The 19,391-nt window shown below is 49.0% G+C and overlaps 1 protein-coding gene across 1 annotated transcript in view; it reads right to left on the bottom strand.

Moving 5' to 3' along the window:
- FGFR2 (fibroblast growth factor receptor 2) overlaps window positions 1–19,158 on the bottom strand; it is a 100,513-nt gene extending 81,355 nt beyond the window's left edge. Inside the window, 2 exon segments of the mRNA XM_045569389.1 lie at window positions 14,664–14,925; window positions 18,755–19,158. Coding sequence (XP_045425345.1) covers window positions 14,664–14,829 — 166 coding nt within the window. The 5' untranslated portion in view covers window positions 14,830–14,925; window positions 18,755–19,158.
- Window positions 19,159–19,391: the final 233 nt, after the last annotated feature.

The raw sequence follows: 19,391 nt of genomic DNA, 5'->3' as shown, positions 1-19,391 counted from the left end.
AGCCTCCCGCCTTCTGGAAATATATTTGCTGGACATGGCAGAGGAAGGTGGTGCGTCTTAAGCTCTTTGGGGCTCCTTAGGGCACAGTGTTCTAGGGGAAACGCTATCATCAGAAGGCCAGTGGGGCACCCACAAGGAGGTGAAGGAGCGAATGGGATGCCTCTAGCCTTTATCGACACAATCCTAAGGTCAAGAGTGGCCTTGCAGAATTGTTGCCCTGTAAAATGAACACACAGCATCTCCGGTTCTGAAACCTACCCCTCTGCCCCAAAAACGGTGCTCACCGTGAGGCGGCCTTCTTCATTTTATAAAGTGGTGAACCACCTGTCTACTCAGACACTCCTTCAAATTCCTACAGCCAAACCCCGAGCCCCTCACGGCACCTAAAGGAGCTCAGGAAATTTTACCCCAATAGGTCTCCTTGATATAAACAGTATTTTGAATTAAAGGCCCTTAGAGATCAACAGGCCCTTGGAAGAGCTTTTCCTCTATGTGCATAAAACCAGACAGACTCATCAAAAAGAACAATTGACTTCCTTTCCCCTCCCTGTTATCAATGTATTGCAAGAAAGAAGATCAAGAATGCATCCAGGCCAGGGCGGTGGCTCACGCCTATAATCCTAGCACTCCGGGAGGCTGAGGTGGGCAGATCCTTTGAGCTCAGGAAGTTCGAGACCATCCTGAGCAAGAGTGAGATATGTCTCTACTAAAAATAGAAAAAATTAGCAGGGTGTGGTGGCGCAGGCCTGTAGTCCCAGCTATTTGGGAGGCTGCGGCAGGAGGATCACTTGAGCCCAGGAGTTTGAGGTTACTGTGAGCTATGATGACTCCATGGCACTCTAGCCCAGGCAACAGAGTGAGGCTCTATCACAAAAAAAAAAAAAAAAAAGAAGAAGAAGAAGAATGCAACCAGACCAGGCCCAAATCATTTTAAATACAGTATCTGTCTCTCTGGTTAATTTAATTTCCAAAGAGAATCATTGACAAGTCAATCTGTTTCCCCCTATCCATCCATTCTCCCAAGTATCTATTCATCCTCCCTAGTAACTATTTATTGCCCCTAAACAAAATTACCTGGATTCCTCATCTTCCCCCTACCCTCTAAAACGAGGGCATATAAATTTCTAGACCCCACTGGGATACTGGGTTGTCGCTGTGAGTCTCCCTGTGTGTACAGTGAATAAATCTCTTCCTCTTTATTAATCAGCCTTATTGTGAGTTGATCTGTCAGCAAACCTTCCAAACCTTCCAAACCTTCATTCCCACACACCGTAGCACAAAGGCTAGGGTCTCATTTTCGTCCCTTCCCTGGTGACTCTTCAGAAAAGGTGAGGACAAGGCTGGGATGTTGAAGTACAGACTGAACACACCTGAGTGACAACTCTGCAACTTCACAGACTGCATGACCTTGAGACGAGCCCTCAGCTTCTCCAGTCCTTCACTCCACCTCGCCCGCAAACCAGGGACAATAACACATGCCAGAGCCAAGAGAGAGCACCTCACACGCTGCCCGGCACGAATGTACCCACCACTGGAAAGACCTTCCAGTGGGCATCACTATTCCTCCGCCACCCAACCGGGTTTCTCAGCCGGGAGAATGAGATGTGAGAGGGGAGAGGGGAAGCCTTCTATTTCTCAAACCCCATTCGCACACTTCAGGGTTAATTGTCTTCGGTTACCATTCCGCTTTCTGCTGGGGTGCGAGCCAGCGTGGGTATGTGTGTGTGCTAAGCACAGGAACGTGGCAGGGAGGTCTTCCTGCCTTTCTAGGAAACTTCTTCCTCGCCCCTCCTGTATCCGTGAATGTGCTCAGAATTCCACCTCTGGCTTTGCTGGTCCTTCCCCTACATTCCAATCTCCTGGGCCCCTGTGGCTTTTCCCAGCTCCGAGTGGATGCCACTCAACTCCTGGCTTGCAGGTTCATATTTCCACCTGCCTAGGGGGAAGGAACACATTACCTGGATGTCTGCAGAGGTCCTGTCCACAAGCAAGTGACCTGCCACCTCCTCCTCCTCCGCTGGCCTCTCACTGAAGGAAGTCGCCGGGAAACAGCAGCCCAGGCTCCGAGGCCTCACTGACGCCCCCTTTCTCCTCTTGCCCGTCCTCTGACCAATACCCACATCCCCTCACCTATTAAGCCAATCCCTGAAATGGCTCTGAAAGCGAGCACAGGCAAGACTGCATGCCACAGGTCCCCTCCATAGGACCTCCCGTGATGTGCCACTGCAGACCCACATAGATCTTCTGAAAAGCAAACCTGATCTCTACTTTGAAATAAAAGGCACAGACCATTCCACACTCAGATATGATAAAACCCAAAGAACATCCCCGCACTAAGGCATGAGCCAGGCCCCACATCCCTCTCTCCCTACGCAATGTTCCCTCCACCTACATGCCCACCCTGCTATGCTTCCTGGCAGGCTCCTACGCAGCCTTCAAAGTCCATCTCAGATAACCCCTCTGTGGAAATTCCCCTGATTCCCACTAAGACACTGCATTGCTCCCATCTCCAAGACACCACAGCCTTTGTTTGTCCGTCTAGTATAAGCATAACCAAATACAGTCTACCTCTGGCCCCCCACTCACCCCACCCAACAGACGTACAGAGAGCTTCTGGAGTGAGTTCCACGTAGTGCTCCTCAGACTGTACTGTGCATAAAGACTGGTCCAAGGACCACAGTGTAAGAAATTCAGCTCTAGTGTCCAAAGACGAGATGTGGAGACCTGCTTCTGCCAGGAATGTGTGTGTCAGCGTGAGCAGCCCTTCACATCACTGAGCCTTAGAGTCACGGTTTACAGAATGGAAAAATACCTCCAGGCCTGCCTGCTGCAGGTCAAGGTCACAAGGACAGAACCAGAGGATGCCTGGAAAGGCCTTTGTGTACCTGCCAGTAGCTCACCGGCCAGGAGGGCACTCCTGGGCTCCTGTCTGCGGGTGAGAGCTTGACACTAACTGGTCAGCAGATTGCTTTTCCCAACCACGTGGGAACCTCAGTTTGCATTCCTCTGCCTTCAAAACAGGGTTTTATTTCAAATGAACAAATCTGTCACATCATATATGTGTAACTTACCTAAGTGGGGATTTCTGGAATGTTCCCAAATGGGACTAAATATCAGAAAATCTTGTGAGACTTGTCATTATCAGCACCCAGGTGTAACCCTGTCTGATGAGCTTGCTAAGGGAAGAGGCTGTGGCTTAAAATACCATCTACTATCCACCCCTCCAACAAATCTGAGAGTACCTGACGTTGACACGTGGGGCACAGTAACATCCCGCAGAATGCCCTTGAGGTGAGGATCCCAACGGGCTCAGGAGCTGAATAACTTGTCCCAACCCCACAGCGTGCCGGGAAGAGCCCTGCAGACAGCAAACCGTGGGCAAGAGGCCCGAGAGTTGTGCCTCCACACAGCCCGTGAGCTCGAGGGCCTGCATTGCTGCGAGTCTGGGTGACCGGCCCGCATTCCGGAGAGCATGCCCCAGAGCTGGCAGCCTGACTACATTCCAGAGGTGAGGTTTCAGGGACAGTCACCTTTCCACACTTAGTGTTACCTGTGGCTCCTAGCAGCTGATGCTGGGACAAGCTCACCTCTCGGAAACTGATATAAACATCCAATAAACGGTGTGTAGTCGAGTGGATACATTTGCCCTGTACGCTACTGAAAGGTCAGATTGATGTCCAAATCCTATTTGACATCTTCCCCAAACAGGCAAGTACTTTCTGAATACTTTAAAGTGGCCCCAGCTACAAAAGAAAAGCAAAAAAGGAAGAGGCGGGGGAGGTTAACATTTATTCCACCAGGGCAAGGCTGCCTCCTGCTTTTTCAACTCCAGACCTTTTGGGGGTATTGTTCAGCAAGTTTATTTAAAGGGCTCGGCCTTTCTCCTCTCAGCAGGACCCTGGTTCTAATACTCCTTCGGTGGCTGCAGATGTGTCCCAGGACCAGTCCCCCCAGCAGCACCCCAGCCATTTGCAAATGAAGGGACAGCAGCTGGAGCCAGGAACAGATGGCCTTCCTTATTTGAATGGGTTTGATCCACGGGCTCCAGGCTCAGCAAGTTCGGGCCTGGCCACGGCTGAGATTTGTAGGCCAAGGAGTCGTCAGGACGCAGCTGGGCGGGAATGACCTGGCTGAGAGGTTTTCCTAAATCGCTTTTGGGCAGAGGGGGCAGGGAGCCTCCGAGGTGGGCGGGACACATTCCCAGCAGGTTGTGCACCGCAGCAGGACCAGAGAAAGGCAGGCTGGAGCTGCAGGGATCCCTTTACTCTGGTGTTCTGCAGAGAAAAGAAAAACTTCCCCTCCGGGATCCTGTGCTGGACGACCAAAACCCACATTAATTCAGGAAATTCCAAATTAAGAGATAGACGCCACCATGGTTAACCTTTCTCCCCTACCCTAAACCACATATTTGCATAGAGGTAAGAGCTCTGAGAAAACAAACTGAAGAGTTGCTACCTCTCCGCAGAGTCCCTTTCAAAACCCTTGCAAGCAGCATTCTGGTTGGCTCTCCAGAGGGCTGTGCCCTGGAAGGGGCAGAATCGCCATCCTGCCTGGGCCTGGCCTGGCTCCCCCAGCCGCCCAGCCCTCCGGCCATCTCCCTGCCTCCACGTTGGCCTGGCAAGCAACTCTGCCAACCAGAGGAGGTGCCGGAAGAGACAGTCAAGGAGCAGGCTGAAGGGACCAGCTCAAGTGCGGGTTGGCAGCTGCCAGAGATGCCCTAGGCCAGCCTCCTCACTCTGTCTTCAAAGGCGAGCACCTCTCAGTAAAGGTGGTCACGTGGCCGCCTCTGTTCCACCCCCATCAACAGGGGAAGCCAGCAACAGACAGCGGAGAGGCCAGGCCCTGGACAGTCACCTCAATGGACAAGGTCAACCTGGCAAGCAAGGTGGCTGCGGCTGGTACTGAGCAGAGCCAGTGCAGGTGGGTTAGCTGGAGAACCGGGGTAGGTGCCCAGCTCCTTAAGGAGGAGACCACCCTCGGGGAGCTGCACAGGCTGAAGTCCCCAGAGAATCCTTAACAGGGGCACATGCCCTCCATCCCGGCCCTGCCCAGCACACTGGCCTCTTGCGGGTCCCAAATCCCTTTGAGACACACCTGCTTTTCCTTCATAGCATCCTCAGCTTGGATTGGAACAGCCCCTCATTTTTGTGATTATTTGACAAAAGCCTATCTCTCCCACTCAACAGGACTTGGAACTGTTTTTTGGTTGCCATTCTATCCCCACAGGGCCTGACACATAGTAGTGTCTCAAAAATTATTTGGGGGAACAAATGGGTAAAGAAACTCAGATGCCACAGCAGCTCCCCAGCAACCCGGAAAGCCTGTCTGTACCATCTCGCCTCCGCCAAGCTCTGAAAGTTGTCATCACACCCGGGGCTGAAAGTTTAAGAGGGAAAGCTGCCGTGTCTCCTTCCAGTGAAGAATTCCACGACTTTCCTCCAACACTAAACTCCCACTTGGAAATGCCCACGACCCCTGGGCATTCTGCAATCACTGGGCAAGGGACCAGTGCAAAGTGCAGCTGAGTAACCCGGCTTCCATTCGCCTCCACGTTCAGCTGGAACCAATCAGAGTTCACTTTTTTTTTAACTACCAAACTGAACTTTGCTTGCTTTAAAAATGGATTCCATTCCCTGGTCCCCCTTTAAGGACACCTTTCCTGGCCAAGGCTGGAAGAAGAGTAGGTGTTTTGCTTCTGCCTTTTCATTCTTGGAATTTTTTTTTTTTTTTTTTTTTTTGGCTTTCCTATTTTCTGCTCCTAATCTCTGCAGAGAGTGACCTTAAAAGGGCCAGGTAGGCTTTGGTGCCTGATGTTTCCATGACCACAGGTTGCAGGAGTCCCAGGTATGGGGGTCTCTGCAGATGGGCCTTGACTTCTCACGCAATTGCTAATCAGAAGTGCCGGGCACGGTGGCTCATGCCTGTAATCCTAGCACTCTGGGAGGCCGAGGTGGGTGGATCGCTCGAGGTCAGGAGTTCGAGACCAGCCTGAGCAAGAGCGAGATCCCGTCTCTACTAAAAATAGAAATAAATTATCTGGCCAACTAAAAATACATATATAGAAAAAATTAGCTGGGCATGGTGGCACATGCCTGTAGTCCCAGCTACTCGGGAGGCTGAGGCAGTAGGATCACTTAGGCCCAGGAGTTTGAGGTTGCTGTGAGCTAGGCTGACACCACGGCACTCACTCTAGCCCAGGCAACAGAGCGAGACTCTGTCTCAAAGAAAAAAAAAAAAAAAAAGAAGTGCTGGGGGGAAAAGCTTGACATAATATCCGAGTGGCAACCAAAAAGGCTAGCATTTAGTAGGCTCCAGGGCAAACCACCAGAGGTACCTGTGACAAGGAAGAACTGGGGACAGCCTGCTCTGCTAAGGTGGCTTATATACCAATGTGCAATAGGCCGGCCCTTCTCGTCCTGAACGGCGGAGTTATGGCTCAGCCTGGCCACCCACTGGGACCCAGAGCAGTTTCCCAGTGGTCTCCTTGGGAGGCAGACCAGACAGGGTTAGTGTCTTACCAATAAGCCACATACCACCAGAGGCCTTTCTAGAAGAATCACAAAATGTCAATCTTAGAATGTTTTTACTGTCCAAGATTTTTCTTCAAATGACTTTAAGGGAACTAGGTGTGGATATGTGAGAAAGAAAAAGAATCAACCAGTAGTACTCTTACAAGTTTCACACTCAAAGGACAGATTTAGGAAAAAATGAGAGGGTCACCAGAGTATCCCACAAAAGATCCTACGGCTCAGAAAGGAGGAGTCAACTGGGAAATCTGTCTTGCACCAATACATTCACCCAAAGGCCTGGTTCCACACTCACTATGAGGTCTTGGAGGAATCACTTCATCTCCAAGAACTTGCTACCTTGTCCATAAAACAGGAAAACGAATACCTGGGATCTGCTGGATTATTAAGATTAGGGGTAATATAGGTCAAAGTACCTAGTACAGCATCCAGCGGGCACCTACTAAATGGCAGCTAGTTATCATCACCACCATCCTCGTCATGCTCATTATTATCTCAAGGAATGGACTACAGAAACACGACCTCATTCACCAGCACTGGCCCCCTAGCCTGTCCCATCAAGTAACCCCCACAGGGGTAAAACCTGCAAATGACCGTTCAGCTCTGCCCCCTTCAGTACTGTGGGTCCCATTCCAATTCCCTCTGCCCTCTTCCAGGCAGCCTGGAAGCACAGCAACCTGTGCACCTAGGAACGCCCAGGAGGCTGACCAGGGGACGTCACTACAGGCAAATGCGGCAAGGATGATCATAATGTGCTACAGAGCTCCCCTCACCAGCCTGGACAAAAGCAGGACATGCTACACCTACATCCCACCCCACCCAATCCCATAACCTGTCCCTGTCACTCCTCACAGTGCCTAATGACAACCCTTTGGAAGCCTCAAACGAAAAACTCTTCTGCCAAAATATATTGTTCCTCATGAAGTATGTGTCCTGCTGTTATTGCATGTCCCGCTGTCATTGCGTAGCTGCAACTGACTTTTTTGATCAGGGAAGAAAACAATGTCAACCTTGAACCATTTGGACCACAAACAACAAGACGATCCCATTCCCAAAATCCAGGGCACTTGCAAAAGCCCAAGATAATAAAAAGGGATGGACAAATCCAGGGCCTAGAGTTGCTTTTCTATTTTAATTAATGTAAATGCCTCTCAACAGAAGATTTATCATTGTCTATTGTAGGGTAAGTATCTTATCAGTCCAGGAAATATTGGTTTTAAATTTACTTTGACAAGGAAGTGGAATAGGGAAGAAATCAGCATTTACTGAGCACCTATCTTGGGCCAGGAACTATAGCAGGAGATTTACATTCCATTTGCATTTAATCTATACATTCACCCTTCAAGATAGACAATATCTTTGAGGCTCAGAGAGGTTATCTAATTTTTCTGAGATTGCAGCACCAGTAGATAGTGGAGATTTAAACCTAGCTCCCAAGGTCAAACTCCCTATTAGTGTATGTCTCCATAAAGCATATTATATGCCATTCAAAACAATGTTATTTATTTCTATTAAAAAATGTCAGATGCAGAATTTAGATTAATTGCACAGCAGATTCTTAGTCTTGTAAAGATTTGAGGGGTTTTAAATGTGAAACACTTATAACATCTAGGTTGTATATTTGACTGTGCCTACTGCAGCCAGCTAAGAATGTAACATGTCTTGGTGGAAATCCAGGAGGCTTAGCAGGACAAGAAGTCTCCCGAAAGCAGCCACACATCTCTGTGGCAATTCCATCATCAACTGACAATCTGAACTTTGAGGGTGTTCAAAGGGTTTGAACCCTAAACTTAACCATTGCAATGATCTTGACATTTCATTTTACAGCAAGCCCCCTTGTATACACACACATAGTTGGCCTTTTCGATGTCTGTATATTTTTTAAACATTACAATTGGTCACATATGGGACACTTAACAGCAAACTGTCATGTGTAAAACTAGGTCACATATAGTAATACAGGAGCTCTAGGGTTAGAAAATAATTATGACAATTTATATAGAGGTTACTGTATTAATGTTAAAGCTCAGAATGGAGTTGTTTCAAGAAAAGATGCTACATAAATTATACAAATATGTCCCTTGTTCTCATTCCTGAATCTATCAGCATTTTCCTTAGAAGCTACGTTTAGCCTCCTCGTAAAATACATGTTCAACATAACCTGAAATTCTGTGTGTGCATTCTGTTCAGAAATGACTTAGAATTTACCCCTCTTTAGTTGGATAAGGGGTCTAAATAAAACATATGCCACGGCTTAGCTCTCTGACTCAGTACTATCTAAAAGAATCAGGAAGTTTTAATATTCACATGATATGGTAAAAGTCTACAATGAAATAAAATTACTTATGGAATTTCAAAGTGGAATAAATAACATATCCCATCCCTTAAAACTCCTTCACGGTGAAAGTTTCCCCAAACCAAAATTACTGAAAATCTTAAGCTTGCCTATTTTACCTGATGCACACTCTTCAAGCCAAGGATAACCATGGCTTGTCCTAATGAGTGAATACCTTTTTGTATGAATACATAAATGGTAAAAGCTTGACGTTACATAACTAGAAGCCAGTGAAAGCCTATGGTCACCACTTACCACTGATGGGGCTACCGTTTGGGATTTTCTACCATGCCCTAAAAAGAGGTGGTAACAGATCAGAGCAAGGGAAGATAAACTAGAAAAAAATGTGACCTTTATTAATTTCGGAAGGCGACATCTCCAAGACTGAAGAACACATCACAGTGCTGTGTCCAGCAACTTTGTCCAACCTGACCTCTCCTGAAAACTTGCCCTCAGGCGCCCTTTCCAAACCCCTCACATTGCTTAATCCAACCTCACATTCCCTAATCCAAGAAGGCCAGAGCTACGACCTGGCTGGGTCACTTCATGTCCACCTGGCTTAGCAGGAGGAGTGACCAGTTTGTAGAGAATCAGGCTTCCAAAAAGCCTGCTTAAGGTTTCCCACCAAGATAAACATTCTCCCCAAAATGGAACCCAAGTTATACACAGCTTTAAAAACTCAGGCTCAAGAGGTGCTACCGAGTCAAAGCTGAGTTCTTAGGGGTTTGTTCCTCCTCCACAGAGTCATCTTGGACATAATGATACTGATACATAATTAACTGCTCAGAAACCCGCCCCTTCAGGTAGCTGCTAAACTTGCAGCCCTTACCTAAGCCTCACTGTTCAGCCACATACAGCCTTCAACAACCATCGCTATCAGTTAAAAGAAACTACACTAAGATAACAGGTCAGGGAGGAAGACGGTGTGGTATAGTTAGCGACACCAAGCACTTCCATCCTAGGAAAGCTGAAAAACTAGAGCCATCTCTAAATCTCACGTGGGACATAACAAACGGGTAAAAAGAATGCAAAATCTAAGGCTAAAATCATCCCTCAGGGGAAAAAAATTAAAAATAAAGACCATGCACATTTTTGCACAGCCACATAAAACCCACTGGATCAGAATTATCTGGTGGACTCGCCTGACAAACTTCCAAAAAAATAATTTCTGCACTGCCTACCAGGACAAGTCACCCTACTAAGACTCAACCGTAACAGTCCCACACCAGCTGTATTTCCTACCTAGTCTAACAGGCAGCCCCCAAAAACCTATTTCCCACGTTTTCCTTTAAAGACTGAAATTAGCTGAAACAGAAATATAAAAGTAAGCTGGACTCTGGTTTCAACGGGGTTGGTATGCTTTTAGCAATAAACTTTGGCTAAATAAACACCCAAACAAATAACAGTCTGCAAGCTGGAGGTCTAGTGGATACATTTGGTAGAGAAGGTGAACATTAAACAAAACTCTTTCAATTTAAACACTACCCCCATTATTTCATAACCATGTAATTATTCATGAAGTCTGATATTAGAAACATCTCATATTGGAGTGTTCTGGTTATTTGAATTCTCACCCTCAACTGGATAGGGAAGACAGAACAAGTCTTCAGTTATGGGCTGGTGGGGGCTCTTTGCATAAAACAGGTGCTCAGTCTTTTAACTGGTTAAAATAAACAGGCAACACACACACACACACACACACACACACACACACACACACACACACACACATGCACATACACCAGAGCCAGTATAGAAATGATACAAATACGAATTCTCTGGGCTTGCCAGATTTTTGCTCTAGAAGTAATATTAAACACAGCTCTTTGTCTATGAATTGTGAAATACTTTATATACTAATAAAGAATGTGTACTTCATTGTGTATTTAACTGCATAAGCCTGCATTTGGTTTAATTGACCAAGAATAAGTCCTTGTTCCTAAGCTAACTATCAAGTTACAGTCAACTCTTAAATATTAACACTCATTGAGGAACAAAGATGCAGATAATACAAAACAGAAGATTATTTTAAACCATTCACTCTTGGTATGCGGATATATTCTTTTTTCTTTTCTTTTCTTTTAACTTACAATTAAATGCGTGTGGCTGATATTATGGTATTTACAATACTTCTAACAAAGGACTTAAACCATGCTGGAAAAATCTCACTTAGGAAGGTCTCCATGTGGATCCCATCCTCAACTTCTCTCTGCTGTTGAACTTTGGACCAACTCATACTGGTCTAGGACAGCATCACCTCTTGAAAGACTGCCCCATAAAATTGAATTTTTTGAAAAAAGCATGAAAACTACTTTTTTCCCAAGTTGTTCCTTTTCAGAATCACACTTTGTGGAGGGTGGGAAAGTAATTAAGGGTTTTGGGTTGGAAAAGCCCTTTTATTTTAGCTCCTACTGGGTTGGTGTAAACAAAAATGCTGCTAATGTCAACAGTGACTTAATTAACCAGAGTAAGGTGACAATGTCAGAAAGAACTTGAAAGTAAGAGTTGCTCAGGGTAATCAAGCTTGACTATACTTTAAATATTTAGAACATTAATCAACAGAATAGTACTTAGCATTGCAATCAGCCCCCACTTTGAGTCAATAACTGTGTTTCCCACCCTTCTGTTGGTCCCCTATAATAATGAATGACCAACTGGAAATAATCATTTTTAATCTGAAATATTAAAAACAAAAATCTTCTAGAGATTGTTTTCTTAAGTCAACTGAGTAGACCCAACCCCACTGTTACCACTTCAGAAGGTGCCCAGAGGACAAATGACATATATGATATGACATGATACATGATATAATATTGTACAAAGCTGAGACAACTGGACACAACCTTTCCTTGAAAAGGCCAAAGAAAAGGATCCTCTAGTGTTAGGGCCCAGGCTCCTTCCTGGAACTTTGCAGTCACATTTTTTCCTGTCCAAAAGAAATTATCTAAACTCAGCTTCCAAATAAGCAAACCAAAAAGTCTTCCAAGATAAGGCCTTGTGCAACAGAAGGTCAGGGTCGAACTTACTGTTAACCAAAGCCATAGCTATGTTAACCGTGGAGGATGGACAGATGGGGACACAGACACACAGACAACACACACTCCAATTTGACACCACAGGGCCTAAACCCCAGCTCACTTTCAGTTGTCAAAAACTCCTATCTCATCTATAATTCAATTACCTTCCTAATCACCTCTGACACCAAAGCAAAACTCCTGCAATGGAAGAACTGGTGGTCTTAGGGCCCAAATCAGTTGCCAACATCAGACTAACAGATGAGAGAAGCCTGGACCCTGCAGAGAACAAACACAGCTGTTTTCTTCTCCACTGTATCCAACAGCCTAGATGTTTCCTGACACTGTGGCAACTGGCAGAGCCAGCCCACAGGACTGGAAAGACCCATGTTCCCAGCTCACTGGAGACAATGATGACAATACCATGCAACAGGTGCTTATTAGCTAACCAGGCCCTGTGCTAACTGCTCTTTATATCCAGGCCAAATTCCAATCTAGTAACCACCTTTAGAGGTAGGTAGTCAAACGGCTTCTGAGGATATTAATAGTCATTGAATATTAATGAAGAGACTCTAAAGATAATCTTATCAAACCCTCAGATGACAGAAAGGGAAACTGAGGTCTAGGACCTTCCATGCTTTTCCAAAGCCTTCTCCTAGTAGGCTTTTGCACCTTCCTCTAAATCATCTCCATTGTTTTTAATGTCTCACAACTATGGATACAAACCTCATGGAAACTATGAACCTAAAAAATGCACAAAAGGATCTTCAGGAAACATTACTTACAATGTCAGGAACTTCATGAACCTCCTCTCTGACCTAAGTGCAACTGCAGATCCCAGGTTGGGAAGACCTGCTTCCAACAATACTCACATTGTTGGACACAAATTCTGACACAAAGCCCCATGGGGGGCTCCATTCCTTTCCAGTTTCTTCCTTCTCTGCCTCATCCGTCTCTCCCTGCATGTTTACACACATTTTAAACTTCTTTCAATAATTAAAGATGGTAAAAGAAATCCTCCAGGACCATTTTATACTCTACGTTGAAATAAACTCAAAATAACACTGCCCTGAAAATCCAAATGAAAAACGACAGTTTTTTCCTAACCTGGGCCGTTCCTGAAGCCCACACTGTAAGAAACCCCAGCTCAGCTTCCTCAGTTTGTGCTGAGCCACGTACTCAAGGGAAAACCACCAATTAGGGAAACATCCATTTTAATTATTAGCAAAATTAAAGAGTACAGGCATGACTTTCAGAAACTGGAAACTTTTTCCCCCTCACAATAAGCCCTTTAAAAATGCATCACCATTGCAAACTGCATTCGTCCTGATGTCCCAGCACAAGTCACAAAGAGGCCATTCCATAATCAGCCTAGAGCAGTGGCCTATACAAGCTTCAGACGCAAACTCCTACCAGATTCCCTTCCCAGTGACGGAGATGTGGTAGGTCGATGTCACCACACCTGTTAATTATAAAGCCACCATGCATGCCTCTGTGTAACAAAAAGGACCCCAGTCTCACAAAACTGCTGCGGGTGATAAGTGCTTCGGTCCTGATCCCTTAATGACGTGTGCACAGGGTCTTCCTGGGGAGACCAGGTCTCTCAGAACTCTCAGCTCAGATGGAACACAACCCTCCTCCACGGATCGCCCTGGCAGGCTAAGGAGGCTGGGCTTTCTGTCCTCTCCCAGCCTCCCGCCGGTGAAGCGTGCTGCTCACACACTCCACTCGCAGGATGTGTTCCCAGAGCAGCTCAGCTGACCCCAGTTGCCACTCAGGACAGCCGCGGGCTCCCAAAGCCAGGCAGGCACCCAGAGCCAGGCAGGCACCAGGTGGGCTCCCAGCAAACAGGTTCATTAAGTGGCGATGAGTGCTAGGATCTGCCGTTTTATTCTCGGATTACCACTCGAAAAATAACTCAGCTACCAATATTCCCGACTGATGACAGATTTCAATGCAGCACCAAGTAGAGGCTTGGCTAACGTCTCCAGAGGACCTGGGAGAGAGGCTCCAAATCTGCCCAGCTGAATAATTTTCGCCTCCTGTAGTCCTTACAACTGGCCTTATACCTTCAAAATGACATTTCCAAAGCTCAAACACCAATGCACGCCTTGCGAGATCTTGAAGTTCCCAGAAATGGGAGACCCCCTGACATATTCACTTTCAAGTTTACCTAAAATAGAATCCGCCACTCTGTGACGCATTGCTTAAGTATTATGAATTACAATGGCTAAAAAAAAAAAATCTACTATGTCAAGCCTCTCCCTGTGCTGAACTTCAGAGCCTTCTTTGCTCCTTAAACAATGAAAATAAGACGTCAGCATTTCAGATGTTGGCAATTTCCCTTACAGGTTTCTTTTGTCAGAAAATAGCAATTCTCCACACTGTAAGCAAGACTCTCGCTCCAGTAAGAACGGTGCTGCAGGAGACTATAGACGGCATTCACCCTCCATCCTCCATGCTCCCACAGCCCGTCCCTTCCACAGCTCTCCTGGGCACTGGATAAAGGTGAACTGCTACTGCCTCCTCACCCAGCACAGAGAAACAAACACACACACCAAGAGACCATCTAATTATACCATTCTGCCTACAGCGCTGCAGCTAAGAACCTTCTCTCATAATCTCTGCCCTGGGAAAAGCTGAGAGACCCTCTCCCGGTGCATTTAGAAGCTGCATTTACAATGCAAGGGCAGCTGATTCCAAAACAGGCCCTAACGTAAGTGCCACTCCCCCCAACCACATCCCAAAACAAACTTGGTACCCTGAAAGCGAAATTAAATAACTTACCTTCTGGCTCTAATGTGGTATCCTCAACTAAATTGAATGAGGGCCGGGCCAGGGACAAAGTTGCCATGGTGACCACGACCAGGAAGATGAAGTGGCCCCAGCTGACCATGGTTACAATGCCAATCCCCGGTCCTCTTCCATATCTCCATATGGACGTCAATCCCATCTGCACACTTCCTCTACGAGCATGGACTGCCAGCAATGCCTTCAGCCTGCGGTGGGCTCAGGGACCGAGATGCTGCTGCTACTGCTCCTGCTGCTGCTGTCACAGAAGGAAAGAGATTTGGCGAGTCAGTGGAATCTTCCCCAATTTACTGAAACCCAAGTGGAATCAAACCGTTTTTCAGCCTCTCAAATGTGTGCAAACGGAGCTCTTTTCCATTCTCTGCAAAAGCCTTCCAGCCGCACCTCGGAGTCCCAGGTGTCTCCACCAAACAGGTCCACAAAACGTGTTAGGCTCATCTTTCAGAAAGCATACTTTTAAGAAACATGGAGATAAAACAAGCTACAGGACGCCAACAGATACCCGCAGCCGCTCCAGTTAGGCGAAGTGTGCTCCCTTCCACTACCCGCTGTCGCCTCTACCGCCCTCAAAAAGCAGAAGCAACGTGACCTTAGTTTCAAGGGCAGCTACAAAAGCAAGTTAAAAATGCTCGGGTTGGCATAGCTAACCTCATTAACTTCTCTCAGTCCAGCCGGGCTTTAGAAAGCTAAACTGGGGAGGCGTCTGCTCACAGACCCGCATTTCTGCTGCGCTGGGGCCGAGCGGTTTGTTCCACCCTCACTGTGCTTCTCAGGAAGCAGCGAAAGAGACCAGCAAAATCAAAAGAATCCCAGGAAGGCTATGAAAAATTCCCACCAGTTTACACTTGTCAGGATTCATTTTCAAGCGCAGAAGCGTATGTCAACGTTTCGCCAGGCAGCCGCTTAGGAAGAATGAATGGAACAGAGATGCATTCAAAGCAGCCAAACCAAAAAGGTATTCGAAGCCTGAACTCCCTTCCACTGTGACTAAGTGGCAGCCCCGGCCCCCTAAATGTCTTCAATCTCTGCAGAGGGGGTCAAGAAGCAGAGCAGATGCAAACTTTGATGAATAATGCAGGAGTTTATTAATAATGATGATGATATGTAAATTATTGTCATGGTATGCCACTGGACCAATGATTCTGAGTACGCTAACCTACTGGCTGAAATCTCGGCATAGAAGTTACAAAGGGGCACTCGACTTACTCTTCTGTTCACGCATTTCATCCAGGGCAAAGAGAATTTTCCAAGAAAACTTAAAATATTCCAAATAACTTTAAATTCATTCAGTAACTTCAGTGACTATGTGTAAAATCAAAATGCACAACTTTAAAATGCAAAACTTTAGAGGATTAGGGGTGGAGAGGCCTTTAATACAAAAACTCTCTAAATCGTGTGATTTTTGTTTACTGGACTTGATATTTCCAATTATGACACAGGATTTCAACACTGCTGGAGCCTCCCCAAAGCTCTATCATGAAAATTGCTCCTTTTAGCCTCGACTGAGGATTAAAGTGGGTGAGGGCAGAAAGGATGCACCACCATTTCCAAAGGCGGAAGAAAGAAAACCTCTGCAGAACAGAAAGCTCCAGTGAAAACTGTATGATTCACAGCAAAAGCAAGAAAAGTGTACGTGCCTGCTGTCAGACTACTGTGTTTTCAGACTGCTTGAAGGGTTTTTTCCCCCTAACATTTCTTTCCTCTTAAAATTGAGAACCTCAAAAGATAATTCCAAATCTATTTCTACATACATGTGGGAGGAAAGTACACAAACATTCTCACTGATTTACTAAGCATTTCCAGAATGCAGGGGAATTTTCTACTTTGAACACTACTTCAGGAGCAATCTAGAGTCCTCACAGAGGTTTCGCCCCAGGCTGTTTGACCAGCCACCTCACCCACCCACCCCTACCCAGAGGAGCCTCCTTAGCTCTAGATGGAGAACGGTGGACAGAGCCCTCCCCTGAATCTCAAGGCATCCAGTCTTTCCAACAGCTTGCGCTGGAAACTTTCATCTCAGCCACATCCAGGTCCAGGCCCCTCGGCAGCCCCCTCCCCAAATCTCTGGAAGGCGGAGACCTAAGGCGACAGGTCTGCACAGTCCCTTACCCCAGTGGACAAAAGTATGGCGCGACCTCCTAGGCAGGATAATTAGGTCCCGAGGCTCGGTGTTGGGAACACAGGCCCAGCATGTTGCTGGCGGCCACAATCCCGGCTTCCTGCCTTCAATACCATAATCCTTCCTGGAGTCTGAGCCCCAGTGAAAGCCTCAGCGTGTTTATTTTTCCCCTTGAAAGGGAACTCTCTTCTCAGCCTGCGCGGGAGGAGTTGTCACCCTCCCTCTGATGGATGGCTCTTCACAGCCACCTCCCAAACCCCCGTCCATTTTCACCTCGGCACAAGCCTGCCCCTAAAGACAGGCAAAGTGACAAGCAAGAAGAGCCTGGCTAGGGAGTGGTCGCCCATGCCAGGCCTGAGCTGGGCTCTTCAGTTTACCAGAACATTCCCAAACCCCCCACCCTCCAAGAAGGTGCCCACCGGTGCCCACCAAGTCCGGCTTCCACCTAAGGGGTGATGCATCTGCTGCCAACTCCCCCACGCTGAGCACCTGGTGTTTTGTTCCCGGGTAGGTTTCGCATCAGGAAAGTCAACAGTGCCGGGCAAGGTCAGGGTGCTGGGCTCCCTGCTCCTCCCAGCACTGAGTAGGGCTGGGAGGTGTCCGGGGGTCAAGTCTGGAGGTGGAACTCTTCAACACACTGAACTCTCAAAAAACACAGGCTGCCCCAGGACCACAGTTCTCTCCCGGTCAACGCTGGCAATCCAGCGGGCACTTGCAAGCAGTTTAGGGGTGCTCCGCACCACCCCGTCTCGGGGCAGCACTTCTCTCATTAGTTTGCCTGGAATATCCCGTTTTTCTCCCCCTTCTCGGGGCGCTAAAGAGCTCAGAGAAATCTGCATTTTAATTGACATTCCAGGGAGAGGGAAGGGGGCGCCTGATTGCTTTTCTATTCAAACTAAACAGGCTTTTCAGATGAAAATGAGTCGAGGCCGGTGGAAGATTTATAGGGATTTGGGACTAGGGACACAATGGAGTTCTAAATGTTGATAGCGTTTCACACCAAACACATAATGGGTGCCCAGAGTGTGAAAGCAGGTTTGCCTTTAAGGGTAGGTTTTACTGAATTGGGAGAGAGGAAGGTCTGGAGAATAGTTTGCAAGGGAGCCGGCCGCGAGGAGAGCGGCAGAAGCTGGTGAACCCCGGGCAGAACTCCCGCGCGCAGCCAGGGGTCGGAGCCCGCGCCAGGCAGGGCCCTCGCTGGTTCCCCGCGCGGCCCCGCCGCCGAAGGAATGAGCGCGCAAGTTAGAACTCGCCGGCGCTTTCGACATCTCCGAGCGGCTGCGGCGGAGCAGGCGGGCGAACTGAGAAAAGTCGGTCCCGCTCGCCCCCTAGCCCCGGGCGCGCAGCGCTCCCTCCGGCGCCGACGGCGGCTGCGGGCAGGGGCGCCCGGCCCCGAAACCCGGGAACCAGGGCTGCCGCCTCCCCAAAAGTGCCATCCCTGTCCATCGCCACCCCTACAAGGATGTCACCGGCCTCGCCCCAGCAGCTCCCTCCCAAAATAGGGTCCCCCGCGAGGCCAGAATAAGACGGGGCAGGAGCTCCCCCGGCCCAGGGATGAGGCACCCCAAAGATGCCCCTCGGGGGCCTGGCCTGTGGGGCTGGGACACCGGCAGGCACAGTCCTTGTCTGTCCGCTCCGGGGTCAGAGGGACGCGCCCAGCCGGCGGGACTGCGCCTGCCGGAGTTTGACAGGCAGGGGGGTGTCAGCACCAGAGGCAGATGTCGGCATCTGGATGGGGGTGGAGGAGGCAGAACTTCCCAAACGCCAGCCGTCTTCACGCACCCACATCCTCCATCACCTATGCAGCCAAGAGCGAGGACAGAGAACGCCCTGCACAATGCCAGTTCTCCCGCGCCCTCCGCCTGGGGACGGTACACCGGCGTCCCGGCTCCCCGGCGCCCACCTTCCCCGCTGGCGAAGCTCCCCGAGACGCCGGCACGGCGATTACCTTGAATGGCAACGCTCCTCCGCGATCTGTCTGTCCCGCGCCCGGCGTGGGTCGGGATGGAGCAGGCGACGAGCTCCGGGGGCAACTCCAGTAAAAGTGGTCCTTGGGTCCCCGCCGGTGCCAAGGCTCCGAGGCTTCACGCGCGCCCCGGGCTGCGGAGGAGCGCGGGCATGACGCCCGCGGGCTGCCCTCGGATGTGGGGAGCGAGGGGAAGAAAGGACTCAGGCTCCGCGTTTCCTCCACCAAACTTTGCTTGCAAGTTGCGAACGCTCAGAGCGCGCAGCAGCGCTGCGGCCTCCGCGCCCCCGGGGCTCGCGGCCGGCCCCCGGCAGCCCGCAGAGGAGTCGCCGCGCCGGGCCAGGTAGCCGCATGCAGCCCCGCGGCGCCCGAGCTTTGTGGCGGCCGCGCGCTCGCTCCCGCTCCGCACCCGCCGCCCGCCCGCTCGGCTCTCCGCGGCGCTCTCCGCCGCCGCCGCCTCCCGCGCCGCCGCCTCCTCCTCGCGCGGGTCACGCCCCCGCTGAAACCCGAGCCGTTTCCTGGACGGCGGCGCCCGCTCTGCCAATCAGCGCCGCGCGCCCGGCCCGAGCCCCGCGCGGCTCCCGACGCCTCCGAGCCGCGGGAGACACGGCCGGGCAGG

Source organism: Lemur catta, chromosome 14 (assembly GCF_020740605.2).
Source record: "Lemur catta isolate mLemCat1 chromosome 14, mLemCat1.pri, whole genome shotgun sequence".
Classification (NCBI taxonomy): Eukaryota; Metazoa; Chordata; class Mammalia; order Primates; family Lemuridae; genus Lemur; species Lemur catta.
Note: the sequence above shows the minus strand (reverse complement) of the source record. Positions and strands in the feature narration are given on the sequence as shown.